Source organism: Triticum urartu, chromosome 6 (genome assembly GCF_003073215.2).
Source record: "Triticum urartu cultivar G1812 chromosome 6, Tu2.1, whole genome shotgun sequence".
NCBI lineage: Eukaryota > Viridiplantae > Streptophyta > Magnoliopsida > Poales > Poaceae > Triticum > Triticum urartu.
In genome coordinates, this window is record NC_053027.1 from 491,156,434 (window position 1) to 491,179,504 (window position 23,071).

At 47.0% G+C, this 23,071-nt stretch overlaps 2 protein-coding genes across 2 annotated transcripts; one reads left to right on the top strand and one right to left on the bottom strand.

The window, feature by feature from the left end:
• The first annotated feature begins 261 nt into the window (after nucleotides 1–261).
• Nucleotides 262–3,595, top strand: LOC125514495 (rRNA-processing protein fcf2-like). Its single transcript, XM_048679837.1, has 5 exons — nucleotides 262–644; nucleotides 733–793; nucleotides 2,429–2,503; nucleotides 2,611–2,726; nucleotides 3,123–3,595. Exons 1-5 carry the CDS (start codon nucleotides 406–408, stop codon nucleotides 3,229–3,231), a joined length of 600 nt encoding a protein of 199 aa, XP_048535794.1. The 5' UTR covers nucleotides 262–405; the 3' UTR covers nucleotides 3,232–3,595.
• Nucleotides 3,596–17,549: 13,954 nt separating this feature from the next.
• On the bottom strand, nucleotides 17,550–22,164 carry LOC125514496. Its single transcript, XM_048679838.1, has 7 exons — nucleotides 21,667–22,164; nucleotides 21,499–21,579; nucleotides 21,229–21,405; nucleotides 20,451–20,621; nucleotides 19,359–19,568; nucleotides 19,142–19,230; nucleotides 17,550–18,450 (listed from the first exon to the last, which is right to left on the bottom strand). Exons 1-7 carry the CDS (start codon nucleotides 21,761–21,763, stop codon nucleotides 17,770–17,772), a joined length of 1,506 nt encoding a protein of 501 aa, XP_048535795.1. The 5' UTR covers nucleotides 21,764–22,164; the 3' UTR covers nucleotides 17,550–17,769.
• Nucleotides 22,165–23,071: the final 907 nt, after the last annotated feature.

The following is a 23,071-nucleotide window of genomic DNA, read 5'->3' on the forward strand; positions in this document are numbered from 1 at the left end:
AAACGTGAACATTTTGAAATATGAGAACAGTTTTTGAAATTCATAACATATTTTCAAATGACTGAACTTTTTTAAAATTCGTTTTTTTACCCTGAACAGTTTTTGTCGAATTTGTGGTTCATGAACATTTCTTAAAATTTGAAAAACAAAACGAAGAAAAACAAGGGCCGCGTCTCGCGCATATGGGCCGGGCCGAAGCGCGCGCAGGGGCGACGAGGGGTTCCCCGCGTAGGTCGGGAAATAGGAGGTCTCTAGCCCTAGTCCCCTCCCCCCTCCTACCCCGCCGCCTCATTGATTTTCCTCCTCTTCCCCCTCCACCGCCCGCCCCCGCCGCCGCCGCGTAACCCAACAACGCCGGGGCAAGAGAAGGAGCAGCTATCCAAGCTTACAAAGGCTCAGAGAGCGATGTCGTCGTCGGCGGCAGCGCCGATCGGCCTGTCGTGGGCGCCCCAGCTGCCTTCCCTGGCGGCGGCCGGCGGCGGCAGCAAGAAGGGCTCGGCGCCGACCCCGAGCATTGACGCGCAGGAGTCCCTCTGGAAGCCCAGCAACCAGCTCGTGGACGGGCTCTACGTGCCCCCGAGGGACCCCAGGAAGGTCAACAAGATGGCGAGGAAGAGCGTCAAGGACACCACTGGCAAGGGCTGGTGAGTTGAGCCCCGCTTATGAATTGGAAAATTTTCTACTGGGTTCTTGGATGGGTGGGTGCTTATGATTTGCTGCGTCTTTTTCCAGGTTCGACATGCCGGCGCCGAGCATCACTCCCGAGTTGAAGAAAGACCTTGAGATTTTGCAGGTATGGTCTTACACTTAGGTGTGCTGTCAGTAGTAGTAATTCAGTGTGGGCCTCCGTTATGTAACTTCGGAAAACAGAAGAAAAAAAACGCCTGTTTAATTTAGAGTTTAGGAAGGTGATCCTGAATTCCTGACGGGCAAGCATTAGCCATTTTGTAAGTGTGCAGTAGTGCTTGAGTGAAAGTAGTGATGTAAACGCTATTATATTTCTTTACAGAGGGAGTACTGTATTAAGGATAGCTAGGCTTCTCCTAAAACAAAGTACTACTGCTTTCGTTTCGTCTGCTCTCAATAGAATGAAATTTAATCATTAAGCAAGCATGTACTCCCTCCGTTCCTCAATATAGTGCGCGTAACTTTTTTGTCGATATTCCAATATGTAGTGCGTATTAGCTACTTTTGACGCTTTTGGACGGAACTAGCCCCGCAACAGAATTCCCACACGCAACGCTCGCCTTTATCCCCTCCCTCTGGTTCCAACTCCACGGCGGCGGAGATTTCAGGAGATGGAGGCCGGCGTCTCCGGCATCTCCGCGTCTGCCTCCAGCGTCGCTGTGTCCACGGCCGGCACATCCGGTGTCGTCGCTTCCGTATCTGGCGTCGTCGCGTCCGTATCCGACGCCTTCGCTTCCACGGCCAGCCTCCGGCGTCCTCGCAATCTGATACCGGTGTCTCCGCCTCCACATCCGACGTCGTCGCGTTCGCATCCGGCGCCTCCGCGTCGACGGCCGGCCTCCGGCATCGTCACATCTGCTGCTAGTGTCTCCATTGCCACTGTGCCCCTGGCCTGCATCCTGGAGAAGGAGCTCCAGCACGAGCCCACGGACGCCGGGGAGCAGGGCCACCAGCTGCGGGAGCTCGGCGCGCGCGTGGAGCTTGTCCACCAGCCTCCAACGCACCCAGCAGGCGTGCCCCGAGTTTCGCGAGCAGCGCGCGTGGCCGTCACCGGCACCCTGACGTCGCGCGTCCACGGCCGGCTTCTCCACGTCCATGCCCGCATCCACGTCCGGCGTCAATCGATTTCCTCTGGTGCCGGCTGCCCCTTTCTCGGTCTTCTTCTCCAGCACCGGTGAGCAGTTCCACCTTGGGTCCAATGGAGATGCCGATTTCACAGCTGCTCCTCAACGCGTGCATGGCTAGCGCCGCCGTGTCCTTGGCTCGTATACCCGCTTGACCGCTTCCCTTGCCGGCTTTGCTTGCTGGTCGTGGGCGCTCGCGAGCGGCAGACGGAGGCGGCCATCGTACTAGTACTAGTACTCCTTGGAGCGTCGAGGCTAACGTACTAGTACTACTAGTACTCGCATTGGAGGCTGGGGGCTTTCTCGTCCAAAATGCACTGCCAGCGCATGCATTGGTATATGAGATAAAATCTACGCGCACTAGATTTCGGAATGGAGGGAGTATGGTTTAGTGAACACTTAGCATACCACATTTGCTTGTCAACATGCAGTATCTTTGGAGGCTTATCTGATAGTATTGCAATCTGGTTGGACTGTGTTACTTTTAAGAACCGAATATCGTGAGTTGAAATACTATGTAAATGTTGAACCCAATGTTAGACAGGGCCATCTACTTATTCTTTGAGTTTTTATGTTTTGGTGGCTTAAGCACAATATGCTCGACATATGTTTTGCAGCTGAGGCATGTAATGGACCCTAAAAGGCACTTCAAGAGGTCTGGTAAATCCAAGGCTCTTCCGAAGTATTTCCAAGTAAGTGGTCTAATTGCGAGCTTTATTAAATATTTTGGCCATACCATTGAAAAGTTGTGAATGCTCATCAGTAGTTAACAAACTGAATATTTTGATGATGGGTTTAGGTTGGAACGGTTATTGAGCCTGCATCTGAGTTCTACTCAAGTAGGTTAACAAAGCATGAAAGGAAGCAGACCTTGGTTGATGAGCTGTTATCTGACCAAAAACTCAAGAACTACAGGTAAGCCCATCATCCTTTTCTATCCACATGCAGTGATACTGGAGTCTTGTTGTCACCTGCCAGTAAAAGTTTTTGTGTATTAATTGCATATGGCCTCCAGATCGAAGAGTTCATCGGTTGTTATACAACAACAGAACCATACTGTAAAATAGACTAGAGCCTTTCCTTGGTTTGGAGCTGGGTTGTGACGCAGCATTCGAGCAAATGAATCACCATCTACTTTTGAAGTTTGAGAGGATAGATTCAACCTGTAGCATATCAGAAGTTCTCCAGTCTCTGAAAAGAAGAAAACTGAATTTATACACTGGATTTAAATAACTAAAGTTGGTAGATAATGCATCTTTTTCATTTAAGAATTCCTGAAACTGAACAACATGGCTCTCCGTTAAATTGCAGGATGCGTAAGGTAAGGGAAATTCAGGTGGCCCGGACACCCGGAGGCAACCAGAAGTGGAAGAACAAGGGCAAGCAAACGTTCAAAAGGGCCAAGGACAGGCGGAAATAGGATCAATGTAAAACAAGGAAGAACAGAAGAACGGAGCCAAAGAGAAATGGGTGAGCACGGCTATAGGTTGTGCACTCCAGTGTAATGTGGTGAATTCATGTAACTGAACGTATGGAACTTTTCTCCCCGCACTTAGAGCGATGAGATCAGAGTTTGAGGGGATGATGGTCAAAGCATTGTAGTATCTGAACTTGAGTTTGGCAGGATGCTTTCGCACAAACAAAAAAACTGATCTTGTGGATGTTCATCTACTGATCTGCAACAAAAGAGCAGGGGAAGTGTGTAACATTTGCAAACATTCTGAATCCTGGTATAGTTCCATTGTGAGGAACGTTATGTGCCTGTTTGGTTGCTTGTATCAAAATTTGTGCTCTTGCATCTATGGCCTGACTTAGCTTGGCTGAATAAACAACCTCTGGGCCATGTTGTGCAATTTATTTCGTTTGGTCCCTTGCATCGCACTGTTGATCAATTTTGTGTCCGTTGTGTTGTTTGGACGGCATGTGTAGTGTAAGTGTGAGCAAATGCAAACCACAATTGTTTGGTTGTGTGCAATGTGTTGTTCTGCTCACCCCTTTCAAAAATGGTGATCTTAGCACTAGCAAGCACATAACACATTAACATCACATAAAACACACAATTAACACAACACATTAGCAATTTCACAGATACCTACATTAGAATGGTACGATCTTGACTACGAATATGTCGCCGGCAAGCATGAGGTCCTTCCAGCAGAAGTTGCTCTAGCACTGCACCATCACCACCTTGTTGCACAACTGCTGAACCTGCACCCATTAGTTACACCACTTGCCAGCGGCAAGCGGCACGCCACGAGACAGCCGAATGTAGAACCACCTCCTCGGGACAGGCTGAAAAGCCTTTAGGACAACCAGGAAGGTGAGGTCGTCATCGTTCTTGATCTACACGTAGAACTGGTGTGGCACTGGTTCTATTGTCTTGTGCTCAAGCTTTAGCCTGCGCCCAAGCATGAGCAGAGACATCGCCGCCGCTACCGGCTTCCTCCTCCCCGACATCTCGATCCGCAGATCACGTCCTCCAAGACTTTCGGTGGAGGGCGCCACCACCGATGACATCCCACTCGGTCTTCATCACCCTGTTAGTTAGGAAGACACAGGTCAGTAGCATAGCAAAATGGACTATCTACCATTACAGTGTACATCAATGAACTGATCGTGGCAATGTGCATTAGTATGATCAAATGAACTGGTCATAGCAATGTGTGTTTCCTTGATCAGTGCACTGATCATAGCAATGTGTGTTTCCTTGATCAATGCATTGATCATGCACATTATACACATGGACACATAGCAAGCACACATACCAATCCTAGCCTACACTGATCATAGACATGCACATTCTAGGCACGCAATCCTACACTAATCATAATCATGAACATATACTATGTTCGTAGCAATCCTAGCAATCAGTTGAATCGAATCCTAGCAATCCTAGTAAGCCTAGAAATACTAGCAATACTAAACGGGTCATAGTCCTCACCGCTTGGATTAAATCGAATCAAATCAAAACAACCGCCCCAAAAACCTAACCAGCCCAAAAATCGAATATACAAAGAGAGATGTGTGTTGTACATACAGTGTTCACCGCTGTTGGAGCTGGTGCCACCGGAGGTGGAGCAGTCATGGACAACGCCAGAGCAAACCCAGAACAACGAACCAACAAGGGTGGATGTGCCGGCAACCGCAGTCGATGAAATTGCCCCTGCCGGTGCCGCATCCGATGTAGCGACGGGAGCAGCATCGGATTGTGCCTGAGCAAGGGAAGAAACCCCTCGCAGGCGGGTCAAAATCCCCTCTCCTGTTGTGACGGATGTGCCAGCACCCGCAACCCCATCCATGCCGCCATCGTCCCTGCCGCAGCACACGAACTACATGTCGTCGTTGGAGGAGCAACGAAGGTTGATGGGCGATCGATAGCCGAGGACCGTGGCCTTGGACAGAAGGGGAAAGGGGACTTCAGAGTCCTCGCCAATGGCGTGTTTGGTTGCCCACAAAATCGCAACCAGGCCCAGTTGGTCCACGAAATGTGTGTTTGGTTGCGAACGCAGTGGGATGGCTCGCATATGCAAGAAGCTTAAAGCAACCCTCGGCCGCTTCGCTAGAAATTACCGAATCGGCAGTTCGACAGTTTCTAGCGAGCCAGGCTGAGGGCGGCGCAAGCTCGCACGCGAGAGGGGGGAGGGAGAAAGTGAGTGGGGATGGCGAGAGATCGAAATTAGGCACGGAGGCACGGTGCCAAAGCCAAATCTAGGCTCACCCCCCCCAACACCACCACCACCCATTTACTCGGTCACTGCTACCTCTAGGACAGCCACTTCCTCTATCCTCACCACCAGCGGCGGCGGCGACTCAGATCTATGCAGGCGGCGACGGCAGATCCGGCAGTAGGAGCTGTTGCTCTTCCATTTGGCCACCGTCTGGTCGTCCTTGACTCAGCCATGCCCCACCCTTCGCCGTCCTCGTCTCCGATGCTGATAAGCAACATCCCCTCTCCCCTATGTTAGGTATGTTGTTAGGCCGTCAGGCAAGGTGTACGTTCGATTTCCCCATTGCTCAACGCACCCTCGATGTGGACTAGGTTATGGACGCACAGATGCGGCTAGTAGTTCAGACAGGAGCACTGATAGCTGTGATTCAGGCATGCGTCATGTTCATGCACAAGAGAGTTGTTTTTCGTGATGAGAGACCTATCATCAGATATGCTCCAATGCTTATGCGGGAGCAGGAGAGGATCACCAATCTGAACTACATATACAACTACAACAACACAAAGGCTCTATGGATACATAGAATGAAAAGAGCACCATTTGCGAGACTTGTCCAGACCTTCAGGGGTAGGGGGCTGCTAGAAGATAGCATCCACACTAGTGTGGAAGAGCAAGTCGCCATGTTCCTTCATGTTGTTGGCCATAACCAGAGGTTCAGGGTTATCCACAACATGTTCAGGGGATCAATGGCGACCATCTCAAGGTACTTCAAGCAAGTGTTGTATGCTGTTGGGGAGCTCAGAGGAGAGATGACCAAGTCATCAGCTGGACGGACTCCTACCAAGATTCACACTAGCCCAAGATGGTATCCATACTTCAAGGTGAGCACTGCAGTATGTAGTTCATTGCTTGATATGCTTGGATTGTTCAAGGTGAGCACTAACACAATCTTGTATTGCCATTTCAGGACTGCATTGGGGCAATAGATGATACTCATGTCACTGCCAGAGTGCTGAGGTCACAAGCTGCAGCATACAGGAGGAGGAAGCACTACGCAAGGCAGAATGTGCTTGCTGATGTTGACTTTGATCTGAAGTTCACTTATGTGATGGCTGGCTGGGAAGGGTCAGCACATGATGCTAACATACTCAGTGATAGCATGAGTCGCCCTGATGGCATCAACATCCCTGATGGCAAGTTCTACCTAGGAGATGTTGGCTATGCATGTCGGTCAGGTGTTCTTCCACCCTTCAAGAAGAAGAAGAGGAGGGATGATGAACTTTCCCCATTCAGCCATTTGGCTCTTAATAATGTGTACTGTCATTTGATAGCAGCGGATGAACCGTAATTTGTTTCGTAGCTAGAAGTGAAGCTGTTAAGATCGTGTGTGATAAGGTCACCACTAGTGAGAAGTGGTGACAACACCTAATTCAGGTTGCAACCAAACAACGTGTCCTGTGTGCGCCTAATGCTATGCGGCCAACCAAACATCGGGTCAAAATTAATTTCCTCATGCATCTAACCTATATACGATCAACCAAACAATGTGCAATTGGTGGTCTATAGGCTGTTTTTTTCTTCAGACAGGCCCAACTGAGAAGTCTATGCAAACATGTCAAAATCAATGCAGTCAGCCAAAGGCGCCCCAACTGAACGGAGTCCATGCCTACCCCGAGGATTGGGGCGACAAGGTGGTGGAGCGGCTAACAGTGAAACCGAAGCGGCAGTGAGAGAGTGAGGTGTGAACGGGGTTTGGGCGGTAATCGCCAAACATAGTGCATGGCAGTCTCACTCTTTTTCCTAGAGATAGCCGTTGGGGGCTAAATTTCATGTTTTGACCCTTTTATGATATCTATTCGAGATCTGACCCTAGTCTGATAAAATTTCGAGATCTGACCCTTTTGCTACCGCCAAGGTCCATGGCGGTAGGGTCTAACAGCCTACCGCCAAGGTCTCTGGCGGTAGGGTTGCATGCCCTACCGCGAAATTCTCCTAAGTGTTGAAAATAGTGCATGCTCGTGCCTACCGCCAAGCACGTTGGCGGTAGGGTTGTACAGGCTACCGCCAGTATGTTTGGCGGTAGGGATGTTTCCTACCGCCAAGGTTGTTGGGGAACGTAGTAATTTCAAAAAAAATCCTACGCACACGCAAGATCATGGTGATGTATAGCAACGAGAGGGGAGAGTGTTGTCTACGTACCCTCGTAGACCGACAGCGGAAGCGTTATGACAACGCGGTTGATGTAGGCGTACGTCTTCACGGCCCGACCGATCAAGCACCGAAACTACGGCACCTCCGAGTTCTAGCACACGTTCAGCTCGATGACGATCCCCGGACTCCGATCCAGCAAAGTGTCGGGGAAGAGTTTCGTCAGCACGACGGCGTGGTGACGATGTTGATGTTCTACTGTCGCAGGGCTTCGCCTAAGAACCACTACAATATTATCGATGACTATGGTGGAGGGGGGCACCGCACACGGCTAAAAGAACGATCTTGAAGATCAACTTGTGTGTCTAGAGGTGCCCCCTGCCCCCGTATATAAAGGAGCAAGGGGGGTGCGGCCGGCCCTAGGAGGAGGCGCGCAGGAGGAGTCCTACTCCTACCGGGAGTAGGACTCCCCCCTTTCCCTAGTTGGATTAGGACTTGGGGGGAAGGAGGAGAGGGAAGAAAGGAAAGGGGGGGCGCCGCCCCCCCTCCTCGTCCAATTCGGACTTGGGGGGGAAGGGGCGCGCGGCAGCCCCTAGGCCTCCTCTCCTCTTCCTCCACTAGGCTCATTAAGGCCCATTAGGTTACCGGGGGGGTTCCGGTAACCTCCCGGTACTCCGGTAAAATGCCGATTTCACCCAGAACACTTCCGATGTCCAAACATAGGCTTCCAATATATCAATATTTACGTCTCGACCATTTCGAGACTCCTAGTCATGTCCGTGATCACATCCGGGACTCCGAACAAACTTCGGTACATCAAAACTCATAAACTCATAATATAACTGTCATCGAAACCTTAAGCGTGCGGACCCTACGGGTTCGAGAACAATGTAGACATGACCGAGACACGTCTCCGGTCAATAACCAATAGCGGAACATGGATGCTCATATTGGCTCCTACATATTCTACGAAGATCTTTATTGGTCAGACCGCATAACAACATACGTTGTTCCCTTTGTCATCGGTATGTTACTTGCCCGAGATTCGATCGTCGGTATCTCAATACCTAGTTCAATCTTGTTACCGGCAAGTCTCTTTACTTGTTTCGTAATACATCATCTTGCAACTAACTCATTAGTTGCAATGCTTGCAAGGCTTATGTGATGTGCATTACCGAGAGGGCCCAGAGATACCTCTCCGACAATCGGAGTGACAAATCCTAATCTCGAAATACGCCAACCCAACATGTACCTTTGGAGACACCTGTAGAGCTCCTTTATAATCACCCAGTTACGTTGTGACGTTTGGTAGCACACAAAGTGTTCCTCCGGCAAATGGGAGTTGCATAATCTCATAGTCATAGGAACATGTATAAGTCATGAAGAAAGCAATATCAACATACTAAACGATCGGGTGCTAAGCTAATGGAATGGGTCATGTCAATCACATCATTCTCCTAATGATGTGATCCCGTTAATGAAATGACAACACATGTCTATGGTTAGGAAACATAACCATCTTTGATTAACGAGCTAGTCAAGTAGAGGCACACTAGTGACGTTTAGTTTGTCTATGTATTCACACAAGTATTATGTTTCCGGATAATACAATTCTAGCATGAATAATAAACATTTATCATGATATAAGGAAATAAATAATAACTTTATTATTGCCTCTAGGGCACATTTCCTTCAGTCTCCCACTTGCACTAGAGTCAATAATCTAGATTACACAGTAATGATTCTAACAGCCATGGAGCTTTGGTGTTGATCATGTTTTGCTCGTGGAAGAGGCTTAGTCAACGGGTCTGCTACATTCAGATCCGTATGTATCTTGCAAATCTCTATGTCACCCACCTGGACTAGATCCCGGATGGAATTGAAGCGTCTCTTGATGTGCTTGGTTCTCTTGTGAAATCTGGATTCCTTTGCCAAGGCAATTGCACCAGTATTATCACAAAAGATTTTCATTGGACCCGATGCACTAGGTATGACACCTAGATCGGATATGAACTCCTTCATCCAGACTCCTTCGTTTGCTGCTTCCGAAGCAGCTATGTACTCTGCTTCACATGTAGATCCCGCCACAACGCTTTGTTTAGAACTGCACCAACTGACAGCTCCACCGTTTAATGTAAACACGTATCCGGTTTGCGATTTAGAATCGTCTGAATCAGTGTCAAAGCTTGCATCAACGTAACCATTTACGATGAGCTCTTTGTCACCTCCATATACGAGAAATATATCCTTAGTCCTTTTCAGGTATTTCAGGATGTTCTTGACCGCTGTCCAGTGATCCACTCCTGGATTACTTTGGTACCTCCCTGCTAGACTTATAGCAAGACATACATCAGGTCTGGTACACAGCATTGCATACATGAAGAGCCTATGGCTGAAGCATAGGGAACATCTTTCATTTTCTCTCTATCTTCTGCAGTGGTCGGGCATTGAGTCTTACTCAATTTCACACCTTGTAACACAGGCAAGAATCCTTTCTTTGCTTGATCCATTTTGAACTTCTTCAAAACTTTGTCAAGGTATGTGCTTTGTGAAAGTCCAATTAAGCGTCTTGATCTATCTCTATAGATCTTAATGCCCAATATGTAAGCAGCTTCACCGAGGTCTTTCATTAAAAAACTCTTATTCAAGTATCCCTTTATGCTATCCAGAAATTCTATATCATTTTCGATTAGGAATATGTCATCTACATATAATATCAGAAATGCTACAGAGCTCCCACTCACTTTCTTGTAAATACAGGCTTCTCCAAAAGTCTGTACAAAACCAAATGCTTTGATCACATTATCAAAGTGTTTATTCCAACTCTGAGAGGCTTGCACCAGTTCATAAATGGATCGCTGGAGCTTGCACACTTTGTTAGCTCCCTTTGGATCGACAAAACCTTCTGGTTGCATCATATACAACTCTTCTTCCAGAAATCCATTCAGGAATGCAGTTTTGACATCCATTTGCCAAATTTCATAATCATAAAATGCGGCAATTGCTAACATGATTCGGACAGACTTAAGCATCACTACGGGTGAGAAGGTCTCATCGTAGTCAATCCCTTGAACTTGTCGAAAACCTTTTGCGACAAGTCGAGCTTTGTAGACAGTAACATTATCGTCAGCGTCGGTCTTTTTCTTGAAGATCCATTTATTCTCAATTGCTTGCCGATCATTGGGCAAGTCAACCAAAGTCCACACTTTGTTCTCATACATGGATCCCATCTCAGATTTCATGGCTTCAAGCCATTTTGCGGAATCTGGGCTCACCATCGCTTCTCCATAGTTCGTAGGTTCATCATGATCTAGTAGCATGACTTCCAGAACAGGATTACCGTACCACTTTGGTGCGGATCTTACTCTGGTTGATCTACGAGGTTCAGTAGTATCTTGTTCTGAAGTTTCATGATCATCATCATTAGCTTCCTCACTAATTGGTGTAGGTGTCACAGAAACTGGTTTCTGTGATGTACTACTTTCCAATAAGGGAGCAGGTACAGTTACCTCATCAAGTTCTACTTTCCTCCCACTCACTTCTTTCGAGAGAAACTCCTTCTCTAGAAAGTTTCCGAATTTAGCAACAAAAGTCTTGCCTTCGGATCTGTGATAGAAGGTGTATCCAATAGTTTCCTTTGGATATCCTATGAAGACACATTTCTCCGATTTGGGTTCGAGCTTATCAGGTTGAAGCTTTTTCACATAAGCATCGCAGCCCCAAACTTTCAGAAACGATAACTTTGGTTTCTTGCCAAACCATAGTTCATAAGGCGTCGTCTCAACGAATTTTGATGGTGCCCTATTTAACGTGAATGCGGCCGTCTCTAAAGCATAACCCCAAAACGATAGCGGTAAATCAGTAAGAGACATCATAGATTGCATCATATCTAGTAAAGTACGATTACGACGTTCGGACACACCATTACGCTATGGTGTTCCGGGTGGCATGAGTTGCGAAACTATTCCGCATTGTTTCAAATGTACACCAAACTCGTAACTCAAATATTCTCCTCCACGATCAGATCGTAGGAATTTTATATTCTTGTTACGATGATTTTCAACTTCACTCTGAAATTCTTTAAACTTTTCAAATGTTTCAGATTTATGTTTCATTAAGTAGATATACCCATATCAGCTTAAGTCATATGTGAAGGTGAGAAAATAACGATATCCGCCATGAGCCTCAACATTCATCGGGCCACATACATCTGTATGTATGATTTCCAACAAATCTGTTGCTCTCTCCATAGTACTGGAGAACGGTGTTTTGGTCATCTTGCCCATAAGGCACGGTTCGCAAGTACCAAGTGATTCATAATCAAGTGGTTCCAAAAGTCCATCAGTATGGAGTTTCTTCATGCGCTTTACACCAATATGACCTAAACGGCAGTGCCACAAATAAGTTGCACTATCATTATCAACTCTGCATCTTTTGGCTTCAACATTATGAATATGTGTGTCACTACTATCGAGATTTAATAAGAATAGACCACTCTTCAAGGGTGCATGACCATAAAAGATATTACTCATATAAATAGAACAACCATTATTCTCTGATTTAAATGAATAACCGTCTCGCATCAAACAAGATCCAGATATATTGTTCATGCTTAACGCTGGCACCAAATAACAATTATTTAGTTCTAATACTAATCCCGAAGGTAGATGTAGAGGTAGCGTGCCGACCGCGATCACATCGACTTTGGAACCATTTCCCACGCGCATCGTCACCTCGTCCTTAGCCAATCTTCGCTTAATCCGTAGTCCCTGTTTCGAGTTGCAAATATTAGCAACAGAACCAGTATCAAATACCCAGGTGCTACTGCGAGCATTAGTAAGGTACACATCGATAACATGTATATCACATATACCTTTGTTCACCTTGCCATCCTTCTTATCCGCCAAATACTTGGGGCAGTTCCGCTTCCAGTGACCAGTCTGCTTGCAGTAGAAGCACTCGGTTTCAGGCTTAGGTCCATATTTGGGTTTCCTCTCCTGAGCAGCAACTTGCTTGCTGTTCTTTTTGAAGTTCCCCTTCTTCTTCCCTTTGCCCTTTTTCTTGAAATTAGTGGTCTTGTTGACCATCAACACTTGATGCTCCTTTTTGATTTCTACCTCCGCAGCTTTCAGCATTGCGAAGAGCTCGGGAATTGTCTTATTCATCACTTGCATATTATAGTTCATCACGAAGCTCTTGTAGCTAGGTGGAAGTGATTGGAGAATTCTGTCAATGACGCAATCATATGGAAGATTAACTCCCAATTGAATCAAGTGATTATTATACCCAGACATTTTGAGTATATGCTCACTGACAAAACTGTTCTCCTGCATCTTGCAGCTATAGAACTTATTGGAGACTTCATATCTCTCAATCCGGGCATTTGCTTGAAATATTAACTTCAACTCCTGGAACATCTCATATGCTCCATGACGTTCAAAACGTCGTTGAAGTCCGGATTCTAAGCCGTAAAGCATGGCACACTGAACTATCGAGTAGTCATCAGCTTTGCTCTGCCAGACGTTCATAACATCTGGTGTTGCTCCAGTAGCAGGCCTGGCACCCAGCGGTGCTTCCAGGACATAATTCTTCTGTGCAGCAATGAGGATAATCCTCAAGTTACGGACCCAGTCCGTGTAATTGCTACCATCATCTTTCAACTTTGCTTTCTCAAGGAACGCATTAAAATTCAACGGAACAACAGCACGGGCCTTCTATCTACAATCAAACATAAACAAGAAAGATACTATCAGGTACTAAGTTCATGATAAATTTAAGTTCAGTTAATCATATTACTAAAGAACTCCCACTTAGATAGACATCCCTCTAATCCTCTAAGTGATCACGTGATCCAAATCAACTAAACCATGTCCGATCATCACGTGAGATGGAGTAGTCTCATTGGTGAACATCACTATGTTGATCATATCTACTATATGATTCACGCTCGACCTTTCCGTCTCCGTGTTCCGAGGCCATATCTGTATATGCTTGGCTCGTCAAGTATAACCTGAGTATTCCGCGTGTGCAACTGTTTTGCACCCGTTGTATTTGAACGTAGAGCCTATCACACCCGATCATCACGTGGTGTCTCAGCACGAGGAACTTTCGCAACAGTGCATACTCAGGGAGAACACTTCTTGATAATTAGTGAGAGATCATCTTAAAATGCTACCGTCAATCAAAGCAAGATAAGATGCATAAAAGATAAACATCACATGCAATCAATATAAGTGATATGATATGGCCATCATCATCTTGTGCTTGTGATCTCCATCTTTGAAGCACCGTCATGATCACCATCGTCACCGGCGCGACACCTTGATCACCATCGTAGCATCGTTGTCGTCTCGCCAATCTTATGCTTCCACGACTATCGCTACCACTTAGTGATAAAGTAAAGCATTACAGTGCAATTGCATTGCATACAATAAAGCGACAACCATATGGCTCCTGCCAGTTGCCGATAACTCGGTTACAAAACATGATCATCTCATACAATAAAATTTAGCATCATGTCTTGACCATATCACATCACAACATGCCCTGCAAAAACAAGTTAGACGTCCTCTACTTTGTTGTTGCAAGTTTTACGTGGCTGCTACGGGCTTAAGCAAGAACCAATCTTACCTACGCATCAAAACCACAACGATAGTTTGTCAAGTTGGTGTTGTTTTAACCTTCGCAAGGACCGGGCGTAGCCACACTTGGTTCAACTAAAGTTGGAGAAACTGACACCCGCCAGCCACCTGTGTGCAAAGCACGTCGGTAGAACCAGTCTCGCGTAAGCGCACGCGTAATGTCGGTCCGGGCCGCTTCATCCAACAATACCGCTGAACCAAAGTATGACATGCTGGTAAGCAGTATGACTTATATCACCCACAACTCACTTGTGTTCTACTCGTGCATATAACATCAACACATAAAACCTAGGCTCTGATGCCACTGTTGGGGAACGTAGTAATTTCAAAAAAATTCCTACGCACACGCAAGATCATGGTGATGTATAGCAACGAGAGGGGAGAGTGTTGTCTATGTACCCTCGTAGACCGACAGCGGAAGCGTTATGACAACGCGGTTGATGTAGTCGTACGTCTTCACGGCCCGACCGATCAAGCACCGAAACTACGGCACCTCCGAGTTCTAGCACACGTTTAGCTCGATGACGATCCCCGGACTCCGATCCAGAAAAGTGTCGGGGAAGAGTTCCGTCAGCACGACGGCGTGGTGACGATCTTGATGTTCTACTGCCGCAGGGCTTCGCCTAAGCACCACTATAATATTATCGAGGACTATGGTGGAGGGGGCACCGCACACGGCTAAGAGAACGATCTTTAAGATCCCCGGGTACCGAGCTCGAATTCGCCCTATAGTGAGTCGTATTACAATTCACTGGCCGTCGTTTTACAACGTCGTGACTGGGAAAACCCTGGCGTTACCCAACTTAATCGCCTTTCCCTAGTTGGATTAGGACTTGGGGGGGAAGGAGGAGAGGGAAGAAAGGAAAGAGGAGGCGCCGCCCCCCTCCTTGTCCAATTCGGACTTGGGGGGAAGGGGCGCGCGGAAGCCCCTAGGCCTCCTCTCCTCTTCCTCCACTAGGCCCATTAAGGCCCATTAGGTTACCGGGGGGTTCCGGTTGAAGGAAATATGCCCTAGAGGCAATAATAAAGTTATTATTTATTTCCTTATTTCATGATAAATGTTTATTATTCATGCTAGAATTGTATTAACCGGAAACATAATACATGTGTGAATACATAGACACACAGAGTGTCACTAGTATGCCTCTACTTGACTAGCTCGTTGATCAAAGATGGTTATGTTTCCTAACCATAGACAAAGAGTTGCTATTTGATTAACGGGATCACATCATTAGGAGAATGATGTGATTGACTTGACCCATTCCGTTAGCTTAGCACTCGATCATTTCGTATGTTGCTATTGCTTTCTTCATGACTTATACATGTTCCTATGACTATGAGATTATGCAACTCCCGTTTACCGGAGGAACACTTTGTGTGCTACCAAACGTCACAACATAACTGGGTGATTATAAAGGAGCTCTACAGGTGTCTCCAAAGGTACATGTTGGGTTGGCGTATTTCAAGATCAGGATTTGTCACTCCGATTGTCGGAGAGGTCTCTCTGGACCCTCTCGGTAATGCACATCACATAAGCCTTGCAAGCATTGCAACTAATGAGTTAGTTGTGAGATGATGTATTACAGAACGAGTAAAGAGACTTGCCGGTAATGAGATTGAACTAGGTATTGAGATACCGACGATCGAATCTCGGGCAAGTAACATACCAATGACAAAGGGAACAACGTATGTTGTTATGCGGTCTGACCGATAAAGATCTTCGTAGAATATGTAGGAGCCAATATGAGCATCCAGGTTCCGCTATTGGTTATTGACCGGAGACATGTCTCGGTCATGTCTACATTGTTCTCGAACCCGTAGGGTCCGCACGCTTAAGGTTTCGATGACAGTTATATTATGAGTTTATGAGTTTTGATGTACCGAAGGAGTTCGGAGTCCCGGAGGGGACATGACGAGGAGTCTCGAAATGGTCGAGACGTAAATATCTATATATTGGACGACTATATTCGGACATCGAAAAGGTTCCGAGTGGTTTGGGTATTTTTCGGAGTACCGGGGAGTTACGGGAATACGGGGGAAGAAGTATATGGGCCTTATTGGGCTTTAGGGGAGAGGAAGAGGCAGGCCGCGCCCCCCCCCCCCCATTGACTAGTCCGAATTGGACTAGGGGGAGGGGCGGCGCCCCCTCCTTCCTTCTCTTCCCTCTTCCCCTTCCTTGTCTCCTACTCCTACTACTTGGAAGGACTCCTAGTTGGACTAGGAAAGGGGGAATCCTACTCCCGGTGGGAGTAGGACTCCCCTAGGGCGCCCCATAGAGAGGGCCGGCCCTCCCCTCCTCCACTCCTTTATATACGGGGGCAGGGTGCACCCCATAGACACACAAGTTGATCTTCGTGATCGTTCTCTTAGCCGTGTGCGGTGCCCCCCTCCACCATACTCCTCGATAATATTATAGCGGTGCTTAGGCGAAGCCCTGCGACGGTAGAACATCAAGATCGTCACCACGCCGTCGTGCTGACGAAACTCTTTCCCGACACTTTGCTGGATCGGAGTCCGGGGATCGTCATCGAGCTGAACGTGTGCTAGAACTCAGAGGTGCCGTAGTTTCGGTGCTTGATCGGTCGGGTCGCGAAGACGTACTACTACATCAACCGCGTTGTCATAACGCTTCCGCTATCGGTCTACGAGGGTATGTAGACAACACTCTCCCCTCTCGTTGCTATGCATCACCATGATCTTGCGTGTGCGTAGGAAATTTTTGAAATTACTACGTTCCCCAACACCGGTAACCTCCCGATACTCCGGTAAAATGCCGATTTCACCCGGAACACTTCCGATCTCCAAACATAGGCTTCTAATATATCAATATTTATGTCTCGACCATTTCGAGACTCCTCGTCATGTCCGTGATCACATCCGGGACTCCGAACAAACTTCGGTACATCAAAATATATAAACTCATAATGAAACTGTCATCGTAACGTTAAGCGTGCGGACCCTATGAAAATCTATGTCGGAGCTCCGTCGACTACGTCCAGATAGAGAAACTCGAGAAGGATCGGAATCCGGAAGACAAACTCGAAGAAGAAGCGCCGCCATCCGTCCGAGCGCCACACCTCTAATGATTTTTACACTGAATCCTTGTACCGCCAGCCGTGCCTGCCCTACCACCATGACCATGAGCAGCAAATCACCACGCCTGTCTGCCATGCATGCCCATGGGCGACGACGCATGTTCCAGCACAGTGCCCCGACCATGCGGCCGGTGCGACAAGTCATCCACCACACGATGAATTCCAGGACCAACAGACCAAAACACATTTCATCTACATACACATAACATATATTCCTCGGTAATATATTAGTCCAAGATCACCACCTTCTACTAGCAAAAACCCAGCTTTCCCTTGACTTCCATCCATGATCCAACCTGGAGCTGCAGCTCCATTTTCTCTCCTTGTCACAGCCTTACAGGTAGTACAACAGAGGCGGCAAAATACCGAAATCTAACCATGTAACTGGGAAAGGAACAACAGCTGTTCAGCCCATGTAGCCGCTGCTGCGGTAGCGCAGCCCGCTCTGCTCGTAGGCCGCCGCATCGCAGTGGTTCACCGGCTTGATCTCCACGGCGCGGCGCGCGCTGTCCACCTCCTGCACCGCCCCGAAGACGATCTCGTTCGCCGCCTCGCAGCTCGGCTCGTAGAACGTCTGCGGCCCCAGGGAGTACTGCCTGTTGTGCTGCAGGTACTGCTGGTGATGCACCTGCTGCTGCTGCTGTTGCTGCTGGGGCGATTCCCCGTTGTTCCAGCCGTTGTACGGAGCCCGGCCCTGCCGGATGTGGTGGATCTTCTCCGGCTCCTTGGACATGAAAGCGTAGTTCTTGCGAGGGGTCGGCGTCCTCGTGTCCACCACCGGAGGCGTCTCGTCGCGCGGGATGGCGTAGCTTTCTTGCACTGGCCAGGGGCTTGCTCTGCCCTGCTGGTAATGGTGGACATTTGGGCGCTTCTTCCTGGAAAATGCTGCACCGACGATCTCGGCAACGGATGATTTTGCTCCTCCGATTAGCTTGCCGAGTGAGGTGAAGAACCCCTCTTCGACTTCTTGTTTCTCGGATTCGTCCTCGTTTGGGATTAGCGGGGGTCGAAGGGAAGGCTTTAGGGGCTTCTGAATCTGGTATGGAGGGATGCTTGCGATGCTGGCTTTCATTGGAGTCTGGAGTTCCTGCAAGATAATTTACATTCAAGACAATGCTGTGGTCAAATTTACTGCAACAAGATCCCTGTCAAAACTCAAAACCCAACTACTGCACAAAAAGAAAATGCAAATAACGTGACACCTATTTTCAAATTTAGGAGAAGGATAGCATGAGCCTACACAAGTGTGATATTTACAGTGTTATGTTTTGAAAATATTTCATACTGGATTATCCTTCCAGAATAAACAAATTGGACATTTATGCAGAAATTTCACATGCCCCACCTAGTTAATCAGAAGCAGCTTCTGGTTAAGATTGGGCAATTCAAATAGTGTAAGTGTACATATGTACAAGCTTCCATTCCGAATTACGTTAACTTGTCTGCTAGGTAGCACTGTCAACTTCCAGATAATAAGTTATTTTACCCAGCAATTTCAACTAGAATGCTGTACTGGTGTACAGCTATCCAACAATCTGGTAACTGTGGGCTATGTGCGGGCATAGTAAGGAAGTTAGATGGGGCCAATGAATGATGGACGTCAGCACCAGGAGTGACAAAAGACTGATGGCAACATATTCATGTGCTGGCCTGCTGGGGTACAGCAGGCCCATGGTCCATTGTAGCCCTTGCCTTATTTGCTAACTCTGCCAATCTGGCAGTCAAGTTACATGATGTTTTTCCCTCACAAACAAAGAAAAGAAATAGTAAGCACTTACATCTTCTGTTGATACCATCCCTAAAACCCGGCGTTGGAGCAATGCAAGCATGTAGCCGAAGAAAGCAGCAGCAAGAAGCAGTGCTACTCCTGTAAAGATACAACTTATGAAGTTTAGCTATACGGTACAAATGTTAAAAAGCTAACTCAGGTAGTAAGCATTGGCAACAAGTTATTCAGGCCATATAATAATTGCACAATATATGATGAATATATACCTAGAGGAAAACCAGCTTCATACTGGTACACACAGTCATCAAAGTTGAGCTGAATCTCCCGAATAGCTTGATTTCCTCTGTCAATCACCAAAAGGGAGCAGCTACTGGCAATGTAACGGACTTCAAAATCAGTAGAAAATTTTGCATCGTCACTTGGTCCATCAACATGCCCTCCTCTGCTTGATTTCCCACCAGCAATAGTTGTAACTCCTAAATGCCAGAACACAATATGTCAAGCACTTCTTTTATAATAAATTAGATAAGAAAAAACGTGTATAGGGATGGGACAGTATTTTGGTTCAATTTTACTGCAAAGTAACTCAGTTAATTTGAAGGTCGTAATATAATTATGCATGCTACGAAAATTCAACTGTCAGACTTCTCATTAAGTTAGATGAATGGTTCAATTTTACTGCAAAGTAACTCAGTTAATTTGAAGGTCATAATATAATTATGCATGTTACGAAAATTCAACTGTCAGACTTCTCATTAAGTTAGATGAATGGGTAAATTTGGGGCACACAGTAACATTGCAAGACAGCATTATTGCATTAACAGTGACAAGTAAAAGTGTTGTGCATGGAACAATTGTTGTTATGAAATAGAATAGCTATAGCAACTTAATCAAGTTAGAAAAGCAGAGAGGTTTCGTTTAATGATTCTTATATGCAGCTTTAGAACATTATACTGTTCCAAGAATAGCTTTGTATGCATACAAAAAAGCAGTATTCTCTATCATTTCTTGTCTCACAGTTGTGCTCTTCTGAGCTAACAATTAAGCTAAAAATTATCTTCCGTTTCTACAAATCAAGTGATGACCATAGAATGCTTTCAGTAAGTTTTTAGAAACATGTTGTACTTTGGTCACCACGACGACTTCGGAGATCACTCTAAGCAGATTTACTCAAGCTGGGTACATATATGCTTTGATATTAGTTTACACTTTTCATCCTTCCAAGTGCAATTTTGGATGTAGGTGCCAGTTACTAAATACATGCTGGAGAAGCCCAACAAAATCCAAAAGGCAGACATAGGATGCTCAAGGAACAGACAAAACCATGTGCATATACCCCACAAGACATTTTAGCTTACCTGTATCACTGATCTTTCTAACAGCCATGTTCATAGCATCAGCCACGTATATGTTGCCCCTGCCGTCCACCGTAAATCCCTTTGGATGGTTCATCTTCGCCTCTCGCAGCCTCCCATCAACATGACCAGGAATTCCTTCTGGTGAACCAGCAACAAGCTTTGGTCTGCTATCTGCATTTGTTCAGATCAGGGCCACGAGATGAAACCAGGGTCAATATAGCTCAAAATCATCTGTCGCTGAACATGGATAGCCATGTCATCATCACCTTATGGAAAATGTAGAAACAAAAAAAGTAGATCACAAAACAGGGTAAAGGTGTATAGGACAATCATCTTACAGAAGTCAAGATATCATCATGCCAACTTGTCCTTGCCAATGCTATAAATTATATCATCAACTTGAAGAGATGAACATGAACCCCACAAAAAAAAGATTAACACAAACTTTTTAAAATAACCCCAAGTGGATCGAACAACTTACAAATTATAGACCCAATTGCCCACTTTTACATGTGCAAATCACTTCTTCAAATGAAACAAACCAGGTAATAAGAACAGATGAAAAACGTCGCAATTTCGCACGGCTAACTAACAAATACATCGCAATCAAGAGATAGGCCAGAGCAGAATTCATGACTCCAACCAACCCACAGCATCAGCAGTTCAACACCAACCCTGACCAATCACTTGGCATACATCTGATTAGCAGAATCCCACTAGGCACTAACTAGATACTCCAAATTTAGGGAGCACTAGAAAGAAAAGGAAGGGGGCTCACATCGGGACAGCGGCAGCGCGATCCGGTAGATGTTGCTGTTCATGGAGTCCATGACGAGCAGCTCGCCACCCTGGGTGACCTCCACGGAGTACGGCTCGATCCCCAGCTTGCTGCCGTCGAAGACCGTCTCCACGGTGTAGCCGCCCTCGTACTTGACCATGGACTTCGCCCCGCTCGCTGCTTCCCACACAGAGAAACCAACATTGTTTGAGGAAAACCCGGATTCAAGAAACCTGGAAAGCAGGCGAAGAGAGGGATTCCAGCACTCACCTGTCTTGACCGTCGATTTGAGCGACCACAGCCGCTTCAGCACCGCCGACGCCGCATTGGAGAGGAAGCCGCTGACCACCTCTGCGACGGCAACCAAGAAAGCTCGTCAGGACCGGACCAAATCAAGAAACGCAGAAGGGGAGAGAGAGAGCGAGAACCCGGGCTCACTTGCGGGGTACGACGCCGCGGAGGCCGGAGGGGCGAAGGCGCCGAGCAGGAGCGCGGCCACGAGCAGCGCCGCGACGCCACCCCTTACAGCACCCATTCGGCCACTACTACTACTACTACGGCGCACGGTCCCTGAGGAGCCCCCGACAGCGCGAAGCCAAGGAGCGGGGGAGCGAAGGGTGTGCCGGCGGGGGGGTTCAGTGGGAGCGGGAGGCGGCCATTTGGGGAGGACAAGAGTCTCAGATCGAGGAGGGGAATGGGGGGAAACGCCCAGGAATCCGAGCTTTTCTTGCGGGGAGGGGGCGGAGGAGAGAGGGATTAAAAAGGAGGGGAAAGGGACAAGAGAGGCGCTGTTTCGCCTGGCTGCTGCTGCTGCTGGCTGCCACTCTCCGGTCGCCTTCTTGCGCTGCGCTTCGCTCTACGGAAATTTTCGGCTGGGGTTTTGGGGGGAGAGGGAGGGGGTGAGGAGGATGTGACGGCGACGAGAGAGGGAAAGAGGGGCGTTCACGTGCAGAGGGGGTGGTGATGTAGGTGGTGTTCATCCGTCATTTCGGCGTCCCCTTTAAAACCCCTCGCCGCCTTTTCACTGGACTAGAGGAATCTGGGGAAAGAAACGAGCTTTTTGTTTAGGGACCTCCTAAATCTCCACCGAATATGATCAAGCTTTTTTTTTTAAGAAATCGAGTGCTAATCATGCTTGATTGCATATATGCCCTCGGCACCCAACTCTCTATTGGGCATTTTAAGGGGAAAACAACTGTCTATTTGAGGGCAACTTTTATGAAAACGCAGGTTAAGGCTCCTCAATGCATTTTGTATCTTGAGTCGTATCATATGCATTAGATGTGTATTTATATATGCTTATTCGGTGGCTTGTATCTCAAAAAATCTCTCATTTAATGTTTTTTACGCGAGAAATATCATGAGTTGCCTTGGATTCGGTGCTAGGAGGCCTTGGATATATCTTGAAGGGTAACTTTTACGGAACCGCTTGTCGGGATCACGCTGCATATCTTCTTGGTCTTCGTGTTGCAATTTTGGATGCTATTAATTTATTTGTTAGAACCATACCACTGAGCATGTGACGCCCACCTGTGGGCCACCCCCAAACACGCCAACAACCCACTGGATAGCGTCAAAGCGTTAAATCAAGCCTTTAGTGCCAGTCACACTAAAATGCGTATAAGCCCTTGACACATAATTGTGTCTTGGAAGACAACTTTCATGGAAACGCAGGTTAAGGCCGTCCGATGTATTTCATCTTAAGTCGTATCATATGCATTACATGTGTCTTTAGATACGCTAATCCAATAGCTTGTATCAAAAACTTTTCATTTGATGTGTTTTACTTGAGAAAAATCATGAGTTACCTTGGATTCGATAGTAAGGAGCCCTTGGATATATC

Coding starts and splice junctions, on each gene's coding strand:
- LOC125514495 (XM_048679837.1), top strand. CDS start 406: ATGTCGTCGTCGGCGGCAGCGCCGATCGGCCTGTCGTGGGCGCCCCAG. Junction 645..732: donor GACACCACTGGCAAGGGCTG/GTGAGTTGAGCC, acceptor GTCTTTTTCCAG/GTTCGACATGCCGGCGCCGA. Junction 2,504..2,610: donor CTCTTCCGAAGTATTTCCAA/GTAAGTGGTCTA, acceptor TGATGGGTTTAG/GTTGGAACGGTTATTGAGCC.
- LOC125514496 (XM_048679838.1), bottom strand. CDS start 21,763: ATGGGTGCTGTAAGGGGTGGCGTCGCGGCGCTGCTCGTGGCCGCGCTC. Junction 20,622..21,228: donor CGCGCTGCCGCTGTCCCGAT/GTGAGCCCCCTT, acceptor GAACAAATGCAG/ATAGCAGACCAAAGCTTGTT. Junction 19,569..20,450: donor TAGAAAGATCAGTGATACAG/GTAAGCTAAAAT, acceptor TCTGGCATTTAG/GAGTTACAACTATTGCTGGT.